General features: G+C 41.6%; 1 protein-coding gene across 1 annotated transcript; it reads right to left on the bottom strand.

The window, feature by feature from the left end:
- Positions 1-39: 39 nt before the first annotated feature.
- LOC306788109 (sodium/hydrogen exchanger 6-like) lies at positions 40-10,214 on the bottom strand. Its single transcript, XM_079283459.1, has 16 exons — positions 9,932-10,214; positions 8,989-9,188; positions 8,662-8,739; positions 8,343-8,419; positions 8,098-8,210; positions 7,879-7,984; positions 5,953-6,096; positions 5,490-5,605; positions 5,177-5,265; positions 4,812-4,925; positions 4,291-4,402; positions 3,649-3,802; positions 3,513-3,543; positions 3,300-3,388; positions 2,939-3,044; positions 40-2,630 (listed from the first exon to the last, which is right to left on the bottom strand). Exons 1-16 carry the CDS (start codon positions 10,206-10,208, stop codon positions 2,322-2,324), a joined length of 2,115 nt encoding a protein of 704 aa, XP_079139585.1. The 5' UTR covers positions 10,209-10,214; the 3' UTR covers positions 40-2,321.
- Between the last annotated feature and the right edge of the window lie 504 nt (positions 10,215-10,718).

Here is a 10,718-nt window from a genome sequence, read left to right as displayed (position 1 = left end):
CATTTGCAAGAATCGTTTTTATTATCTTCAGGTAGGCTACACTTGCAGATGTCAGACTGATAGTTCACATTTAAAAAACAATCACGTTTAAACTTTGCAGGTGTACTTTTCACAAATACGACTGTCCTTAATTTAACCATTTCTACAGACAGTTTAACAGTAAACATTTTCAGATTTTTTGTTATCGGTGCGGTTTCTTTAAAATTACCATATAAACATAGTATGTTTTTTACGGTTCAATAACATTTAAAACAACAAATCAAAAGGTACCTTACTGATAGAAATAATGTAAATTCCCTCGTCCTCTGGATAATTATGCAGAATCTTATTAAGAATAACATTTAGATCAAAACGACAACTCATGTGCAGCCTGACACAGTAAAACGCACATTTGAACATTTGAAAATGGGATTTTTATCAGGTATTAATTCCTACCTCAGACATTAAAATCACCCAGCAGAAAACGGCACAAACAAGGGTTAACTATGCCTCAGTGCAAAACATCTCTCACTGAGGTGGGAACAGAATATAAAGACGAACACTGCATTGGGAAAAAGTCAAAAGTGTCCTTCTGTCTTTCCCTTGACCTTAGAACATGAGGCTTCTTGTTGCATTCAAATACATCCCCCAACAGTTTCACTTTTTGATAAAGTAAATGTGATATTTACTACACATTCCCCAGAATTGTTCTATTCAATAAATATTAGTGATACGTATTTACCATTAATAAAAGTATAATGTTTTAGTGTGCACTCTTTTGTGATCTCCACCCTAGGCAGTCACCTAATGGCCTAATTAAATTCAACATCAGTCAAAAGGGGTTTGTGTCATATAAAAACCAAGAAAGATACTATTACTGCACATCAGCAAATTAAAATATGTACAAATTTACATTAAGCAATTGAATTTCTGAATAGGCACTTTAAGTTAAAACAGTTCATCCAGCCCTCAGTCATCTTTGATGATACGACATCACAAAGAAAACGGCAGTTACCGTGTTTGTTTTTTTTTAAAGAAGATGAAATCAGATGAAGACAGAAAACCCAGAAACAGACATTAGCCCTGACTACCACATCAGTAGATTTGGATTAGATTTCATTCTGACATCAGCCACACACAAACTTGTAAAAATACACACGCGGGGAAGCTCTAGTTTCAAATAAAGTAGAAGGATGTGCTACAGAACAGGAAGGAGATGGCTTAACATGCACACACATGGTAAAGAACACACTCCTGGGATGAATCTCCACCTCCCTCATGAACAACATACCGTGTGTGGGAAGAGTTGTAGTGCTTTGTTAGGAAAAAGGAAAACAAACAAAAAAAACAGCCTTTCCCCAACGAGCAGCCATGTTTTCGAACAGGGCAATATAATCATTAATGTCACAAAACAACAAATAAATAATAAATAAACAAAATAAATCATTCTCTAAATAAATAATTAGTTGTTAAATAAATAAACGAATAAGTAAAAAGACTGATCAAAAAGAAAAGACGCAGGCAGTGCTCAAATTTAAGATTTAAGAGCCGAATGGTATCTTCTTACAATCTTGGAGCACATATAAAAAATAAAAAAAATAAAAAATTCAAAACTGCTAATTCTGCTTCCATCACAGACGTCAATGCCTCCCACCTCGGCGACTCACAATCCCCAGTTCCTCCTCTGAACCTTCTCCACATATGAACTTTGAGAGGGAGTCAAACTTATTAATCAGTCTGTGGATAGATGAGAAACATTAGTAATGAGGCTGGAGTGTAAATATTCTTCAACACCACTGAATGTTAGTAAGTGGTACTAGAGTAGAGTTTTAGAGTGCCGGTAAAATGTCCTAAATGAGACTGTAGGTCATCTTACAAATACTTGTAGGAAGAGAGAGAGAGTTGTCTGGAGCAACTTCCCCACAAAGAAAAGGGTAAACTGCATATGGAACATTTAGGGATCTCCCCATAAAGTCAAAGGGAGTCGGGGCTCTTACAGAGCATAGGTAACAGCACTGGCATATCACCACAGTAGTACAAACGTAGGAGCAAATACAACAGCCCCATTTCTTTTAAGCAACCTTTAGACTTGAGGTGCACTTGGTAAACAGTATCTTACATGTACTGCATTCACAAGATTGCAGTAATCCATCTAAATTAATTAAATCAAGCGCTCCTCGAGTTAGTCACAAAGCCGGGCCTATTTGAAAACCATTTTAGAGAACTGGTCCCGTCAACATGGCCACTTACGTGAATCAGTTTGTTTTACACGAACAAATCAACTAACAGATGCTATTTTCTTGTGAAATCAAATTAGCTGCATCCTGATGGTGTAAAGCGTCTTACAGTCTGTGCCTGCGAGGTTCGGAGCGTGGCGGGGAGGGAGGCGGGGGCAGGGTGACAGTGGTCGGGGGCTCCACTGGGTCATCCATGGGCAGGACCAGGCGGGTGCCCCTGATGGACACTTCATGTTCCGCTACGGCCAGCTCGTGGTCCAGACCCTCGTCAGACGGGCCGCCCCTTGCGCCGGAGGAACGGTTGATGGTGCGGCCGGATGCGTCCATGCTGACGGTGACGTCGGCGTACATGGAGCTCACGCTGCCATCGTTCAGGATGAAGTCCGAGTCATCGTCGAAGAGCTGGCCTTCGTTCTGGAGATTGTAAAGGGAAATGGAAAAAATGTATGTCAGGCGAGAAAAGCCAAGGAATAAAAAGATGAGGATGAATACAATCAGTAAGAGAGAAGACCTTGAAAAACTGCAACTTCAGCGAAACACTCGTCTTCAAATACATGGACAAAGACTAATAACTGTTTCAAAGTTCATTCTTTTGTGTTTTCTTTACAATTAATAAAGAAACCAAAAATACCAAAGTCAAATGACACTATTAAATGAATAAATATCCACGTATTTTAACTAGTGCCACTTTAACTGGAGCACATTATGCTGTGTGACCACACCTCATAGGCCTGTGGGCTGGTGAGGCATCGTGCCAGCGGTCCACAACAAGCAGGCAGCGTAGCAGTGAGAGGAGGGCCGCTGTGGGTCAGGAGGGGCTTCAGGTAGCTGGAGAGCAAACTTTTGTCAAGGATTATTAACAGTTTTTACAACACTTACTTTCAATGAAACAATTGAATTGGCCAACAATCTAACCATCATCAGAGCCTGATCTGTGAACCCCCTCCTGTCCAGAAAGATGAAGTTACTGGTGTATATTTCTTACAGTTTGGAAAGAGCACCCTCTGGTGTGCAAAGCTGAATCAAGCATCCACATTTCTGAAGGGAGGACCTCAAAGACGTGATCCATGGCTGAAAGGATACTTGTGGTCAAAGTTGTACCAGATCCTGAAGGGCCAGGCGCTCTCATGTTTGGTGTTCCTCCGCTGGGACCCATCCAACACCGCTGAATTCTGTTCAGCACAATATTTAGTTTTAAACATTTCTACTCATATTTAGGGATATCAACTGGACAAAGCAACCAAAAAAAAATGTATTTTCAAAAGCAAGAGACTTTAATCTGTTCAAATTACTTACAGAGTGGTCTTGATCAGAGTCCACACCCACCCTGAAAGAGAAAAGGTAGCCGCAGTGACGTTGACAGTAAAACATTCGATAGATGGGGTGAAACACACAGAGACACAGATGCATACAAACAGATGCACAGCCTTACGGTATGCTCATGAAGGACAGCATGGGCGTGGTGCCTCCTCCACAGATCCAGACAGTGAAGAAGACAATTAGGAGGGTAGTTGAAAACATCATCTGGCGGGCGTAAGACGCTGTGTCTCTGATTGAAAGAGCAAAGGTCATCGCCCCGCGCAGTCCTGGGGGGGGACGGATATCAAAGACAGTGCGAGGTTGAGAAACTGTGTGTGTGTGTGTGTCACTAAAAAGACAGCGTGGGAAAGACAGCGTGGGAGAGACGTCGAGTGAGGCGGTGAGCATTTTTTTCATTTGTCATTAACTCAAGAAAAGCCACAACATGTATTTAACTAAATGTTGCTGTTCTTTGGTTCATTATTTCCGAACTACTGCACATCAGTTGGCAAGATCCACCCACGCAGTTATGTTGAGGCGTTGGAAACAATTATGTGCAGACATGTAGGGGACTTCTAGTCGGAGTGTTGTTGGTCTAGAACGAGACTGTCTTCACACACCAACATCTTGGCCAAAAGGGTTTAATCATTCTTTCCACTGATTTAATGGAACCAGGTCCCCGCTGTGAAGTAGTTTATTAATGTTGGTCCAAGCCTGACAAACGTAAAATAATTGCTTATCTGACATCAGATACTTCACTGTCACAGCTCCGTACCTGCAAACATCATGACATGCTGAACGTTGGATCCAATTTTGTTCTTGCGGCCCAGGTTGAGCAGGAAGGACAAAGGGTAGATGTTTGCAGCCCTGCCCAGAAACACCGCCACCTACACCAGGAGGGTCAAGGACACAACACACTGCAAAGTAATAGAGATGGGGCAAGCTGGGATGGAATATAATCGTGGGTAGATGACAGTTTCAACTGACTCATCAGTCTTTTAAATGTTGCTGATGCTCTCGGGCTCCTTCAATCACTGAAACATTCTTTAAAATACATATAATGTATGAATACACTATTATTATCAGCATCGGCAGACATGATGCAGACAGGTGCAGCTTACAATAGTCTATTGTAGATAAAAAAAAGTAAGAAACAACATTCTGTGACTGATCCTGATCAACAACAAGAACTATGACATCATGAAAACATTTACGGGAGTGGTTATGTGCAACATCAGTCATCTCCAGATAACCAATCGTCTCTGGAGCGTTTACACCAATCAGAGTAAAGGATACAAAGGCTCCGACGATGAACATGGGATTGAAGACGTGTGACTGGAAGGAGAAGAGAGTCAGACCCATGTAGGAGAAGATGAAGTTCTCTGCCAGGAAGTTCAGCAGCTCAAACAACTGATGGGGGAAGAGAAAAACGATTATTACAAACAAACTGCAGGATACCTGAAACAGAGACGTTCACATTGCATTCACGTCACTTTGGAGTTACTACTTTAGTTACTACTTTAGGTGGGTCGCTAAAAAGTAGCAGCATAAAAGCATCCTTAAGGATAGGACTAAAACCCGAGAAGGAGGCAGAATTGAAGTAAGATTTGCATCTCAATAAATTGAGTAAAAGTGACCAAAGATATGAGATTGTACATCACCTGTTTGGTTCTGTCCTGCGAGTCGGGGGAGAGATTGTTGAAGGTGTAGTGAGCCTGAGTGATGCCACAGAACAGCACAGCCACTACGCCTGAATAAAAACAAACATACACAGGTGTCACTTCAGTGTCACTCACAACACATTGAATTACACTTCACTGGAGGGCGGCACAGGCATTTTCGTGCAGCATTACTTTCATGAAATGTGGATCTACAGAGCAGCAGAAGTGATGGTGAGGTGTATTACAAGACAAATTGAAATGCCCAAATTCACAGTTTAAATTGCATGCACGTGTGCCGTGTACACAGGAGTACCTGTGAACCCGCAGGCTTCGGCCAATAGGAAGGTGCTCCAGGACATGAGGAAGAAGAGCGCCGTCTCCAGCAAGGGGAAGTCCCTCAGCTTCGTGAACTTGGTCACGTGACGAAAACTGAAAGTCAAGGAGCAAAACAAGAGGTAGCGCTTACACAGTCGACCTGCAGTGTACAAATGGAAATGAGCTAAGAAAGGCATCGCTGTGTAAACTGTATAAGTAAGGAAGCATTGTTCTCTCTTATTGTGCAAGGACACAACTCAGGCTACTCCTCTTGGGACAAACACAACAGAGTGTCTGGTTCCAGGTCAGATAAGACTTGAAGCTGCCCATATAATGATTAAACAGCAGCAACTTAAATGAGTAAGAGGACCTCTGTTTTAAACTCTCTAGTGTTGTTCTGTTGCTGCCTATCTGCCCATGCATACATAAATGATGTAATGGTGAGCAACAGGTGAAAGGATATGAGAGCCGTCATGAATCCAGTGGCCACCCCAAGAGCAAAGGAGCCACTAAAGACGCCAAGGAAGACGCCAAAGGACTTCAACATGGCCATGGCCTCAAAGCTGTGGTTGTTGTCTCCTGCAGGCTGGTACGCCACAATGGAGCTGGAGTGAAGATAGACAGAGTAAAAGCAAGTAAAAATGTTTACGTGGAAAAAGGAAATAGGCACTTACTAAGAATCCAGAAAGGGGAACTGGTTCCATGTTAATCACATGCTCTCATAAGGAAACAAACAAAGTCAGGCATCAAATCAAACCTGCAGCAACCCAAATCCAATAATGGCTGATATCAACAGCCTGCTGTTTGTCTGATTTTTGCATAAGTTTCGGAGATTTTGGTTTCCCCCTTAAAAAAAGGTAACAAAAGACTTTAAACACATGGAGTTGGGTTTTACAGTCACAAAAAGGGAGGAAGTTAGGATCTTGCATGCTTCAATCAAACTGGATCTTGGATGTCTCAAGACCATTCCAATATCCAATTCATATCCAAAAAGAGCATCAACAACAAACGCTGTTGTTAGAATTCACTTTAATCGTTTTATAATACATTATAAACATACTTTACTTATGATGCATTATAATGTGATTGTAAGTCATTTCCAGGGGTCATTGTTTGTGTGACGTAAAGTCAAAAGACGAATCATTAAATCTATTGAAGAACACACAAGGCATTTACATGACTTAAAGCAAACAATGACCACTTGCTCTTTAATGTGTTATGATTATTGTTAGAAAGCATTATGAATATGTTTGAGTGCTTATAACTATAATTGTACAGTGCTATAAGCAGATTATAAAGCATTATAACTATCTTCCTAATGCATAACAGACACAGGCATCATAGAAAGGGTTGGCAAACAGTGCATTAAGGCGCTAGTGGTGCACAAATGACATCAAGACCAACAACGTAAACCACTAGCACTAATATTCACCAGTAATAAGCATGTTGTACACTAATTTAACAAAACTTTGATTTAAAAAAAATAAGAAATTTCTGGTTATTTGCAGGGTCTATACAGCATAGGAAAAAATAAAAATAAATCAGACAAAGAATGGATATGAAAGGGTAGCAGGGGAGAACAGTGATCATTCTAATGGCTGGTGGTTCAAGGCTACATTCTAGGTATAAAATAAGCATCACAGCGACTGAGTTGAAATGATCAGGTTCTAACCCAATAACTCAACCACTCAAACAGCCCCTCACCCACCCACCGGGGAGTGAATGTCTGGTTTTCTCCCAGCCATTCCTCCTCCCTCTCTGGCCAGACTGGGCCATCGTCACCTGGGGAGCGCACAGCTCCAGCCTCCCGTCTACTCTGCTTCTCCCAGCGGAGGAGAACACTGCATACATACGTACAGGTAGGCGGAGAACGACACGGACAGGTGAAGGAAGGCAAGCAGTGAAATGACAGGGACTGATGTTAGTATGATAAGTGTCCATTCATATGCAATGTACAACACAAAAAGCTGAAGTCGCCTCTAAGTTAGACTCACAACAGTGCAGGTCATTGACACAGAACTCGATATTGAAAGGGTAGGTTCACATTTAAGTCCATCTCAAAGCACTACTTACATGCTGATGCCAATTTATTGACCCTGTCCATACCGGCCATGACAATATTTCTTTAAATCACAATTCAAATTGTACAGCCATCGTTTTGTGTAAAAATGTATTTTAAAGTTCATCTGAAGCTAGACACACAAAACAAACTGCATAAATATCTTCCGAAGTTTTATTGTTTTGAGACAGACTTACAAAAATGTCAATCTATGTTTTAATGTGAAACTACTGTTGCTTTGATGAAATAGAAGTGGACAATTCAGTTGTTTCTGCGTGGGCTGTGTGTGTGTGTGTATATCTGCAGTGTGTAATTAATGAATGCTTACGAAGAGAGTACGATGGCCACAGCATCATTGAGGACACTCTCGCCAAAGAGTAAAGCATACAGGTCCACATCTACTTTTAGCTCATTGAAGATAGCCAGCACCGTCACTGATGCACAGAGGAGAAAAATACACTTCAGAGTACAAGACACGCAAATACTGTAGAGCAGGACAGGAGCGCAAGAAAGGCCTCGAACAGAAAGACAATACGGCCCTACCTACCTGGGTCTGTTGCTGACACGATGGCCCCAAAGAAGAGGCAGTCAGTGAAGAAAAAATCGCCCCCAAGCTGGCCCACGAATTTCATGAAGGACACAACGCCATACATGATCAGCCTAGGAGGAGAGAAGAATGTGTACAAGTCAAGACACTGGCTCCGCTTGCCCATTCAAGAAACCGATCAAGCTAAATTAGACAAAATCTTCAATCTGTTACTCTGAATGTATGTATTTCTGAGATAAACTTACCCAATAACAAAGCAGGAGATAACTGTTCCCATGAAAGCATAGGCCAGGATGGAGCCGATGTTTCTGAAGAAATGTCTCTGGGACAGACAAGGTCACCGATATATTAAAACAGAGGCTGTCCAGTACCAGCAGTTAGGCTGGGGCCATACAGACAAATATCACAATGATCATAAAAAAGGATCTCAATATGTTTGCAAGCGTGCATTAAGGCCTATTAATAATTTAAAAAAAGTAACCTTATCTTCTAAAGATCTAATTTGTGAAAAATCTGAATCTTTAAATTACATAGTTCGTGCGTCATAAGTCCAAACCCTCTTACCCTTTTCAGACTGTAACCGGCGTGGAAGATGATGGGAGGCAGCAAAATGTTGAAAAACACTTCGGGGTCAAAAGTCACCTGAAGACAGGAGTAAGTTATCAATCAATCTCATCTGTTTGTGTATGCAAACTAGAAATTAAGATTTTTATAGAGAGAGATTATGTTTAGATGTACGTCAAAGTTTGCAGCGGCTGTTTAACACACAATAAGACATATTTTCTCCCATTTGGCACCTGCCAGCTGGTACTTTCATACCAGAGGGGCACACACCAAAGAAAACTAGCACTTGCACCCTCCATTAAATCCCCCATCTGTTCACCCCCTTGCCTTTCTCAGCATCTCATCGTCCTGCACTTGGTGACCTTTGCCACGGCTGACTTCCCCCCTCAGAGTGTACTCGTAAAATCGCCCGCTGACGTTGACCAGCAGAGTAGCGGGACTGGCGTTGACAGCACAACCGAGGACCACGTCACTCATGCTCTGGGGCACATGGACGCCAAAACGCAGGATCACACCCACCAACACGCCTTCAGGGAAGAAGAGGAGAGAGAGGGAGTGAAGGCTAAGCAGTTAGCCAAGGATCTGTAGTAAATGACAATAGCAACAATGCCCTTTATTTATATACAGGAGTATTTACTATTTTGTTTGCAGGAGGACACTGGGGTTGCTTGTGTGATTCCTTGTTCTATTTAAAAACACAGCTTTTAATTATTTGGCTGTGCCAAACACTTGAATTAGAATCGGGTCTTACAATAACACCAGGTTATTGGTTGCCATTCGTTATTATTGGTTAATTGCGAAAAGAAGAGAGTATCTATTCAACCGATTCAGCTTCTCACTGCCTGATGAAAATGACAGGTGTCTAATTAGGCAAAGGATGGATCTTGTCTTATATTTCCCAACAATTGTAGTCATTACCAATTAGTTAATTAGAGAGGTGACAGACCACCAACTCGAACAAAAAGACAACAAAATATCAATTCTACAATCCTAATACGGTTTAAATTGTGGAACTATTGTGGACTGTACATACTGGACAAATACTATTCCTCTTAAATGCTGACGACACCAACAGTGTGCTTATACATCATATTCCCCAGGTATCTTCTCCCATGTATCTTGTAATGTAACAAAAAGCTGTCAAATGAGCTGACTGGTTAAGTTTGAGGAGCTAACGGCACCAAAGCCAGCTGGCATCGACGCTACACTGACTTAGCTAACCTACCGTAACGTTATATGGATGGATACAAATAAACGTTAGAGGTCTTACCATAGATCATGGCGAGTCCGGTCTCGTGCAGGAACCTAAATCGCCGGTGTTTGAACAACCATATAGTTAAAATGGTGAGTGTTAAGAGCATTATGAATATGAGTAGGTTGGCACTGTCCTGTCGGTGGCTCTCCTCAGCCAGCCGCTCCGTTGCAACGTTGTCCATCACATTGCTCTCGCCTTGGCTCCCGACGAGCATTAATGTCAACAGAAAAGGCAACAACAGAAGCGCTTTCGACGGCTTGACACCAAGAAAGCTTCTCGGTGTAAATCCCATTGTGGCTTTCTGTGAAACGGTTACATTTGCCGTTGAATTAGTATCGGTGTTGATGGGAAACTAGCTGCTGCTTAGACGAGCAACGGACAGCTGACAGCTTCTTCCGCAGCCGCTATCAAAACATTGTAACATCCGGTTCTTCAAAATAAAGGTCAGCCCATGACACAAAACAGCGACCCCTTCCGCTCTTCACAGATTGACGTTGGTTATCATTACACGGTAGGCTAACGTTGCACAATGAAATGCAGTAGAATACAAATGTACACAAACAAACTGACAAACAATAAAACCAATAATAATTAAACTGCATCAAAATATGTAAATAATAAATAACGTCACAAGGATAATGACAATTAAAGAAAAACTGAAATTGATTTTGGTGAAATTACTTATAATAGACCTCGGCCTATATCTTGTGCAACTTCATCATACATTATGTAATTGTTACACCTATAGATCATACTGAGTGCAGTGATGAACTTTATTGTGTGTATAATACGTCCATCATCA

Source organism: Melanostigma gelatinosum, assembly GCF_949748355.1.
Source record: "Melanostigma gelatinosum genome assembly, chromosome: 14".
NCBI classification, from domain to species: Eukaryota; Metazoa; Chordata; class Actinopteri; order Perciformes; family Zoarcidae; genus Melanostigma; species Melanostigma gelatinosum.
This window is presented reverse-complemented; position numbering and strand designations above follow the sequence as displayed.

What these genes read in the sequence shown, in the direction of transcription:
- LOC306788109 (XM_079283459.1), bottom strand. Translation starts at nt 10,208, where the DNA reads ATGGGATTTACACCGAGAAGCTTTCTTGGTGTCAAGCCGTCGAAAGCG. An exon ending in ACTCTGATCAAGACCACTCT is followed by an intron (nt 3,389 to 3,512) that starts GTAAGTAATTTG and finishes TGTGCTGAACAG; the next exon opens with AATTCAGCGGTGTTGGATGG. An exon ending in TGGTACAACTTTGACCACAA is followed by an intron (nt 3,045 to 3,299) that starts GTATCCTTTCAG and finishes TTTGCTCTCCAG; the next exon opens with CTACCTGAAGCCCCTCCTGA.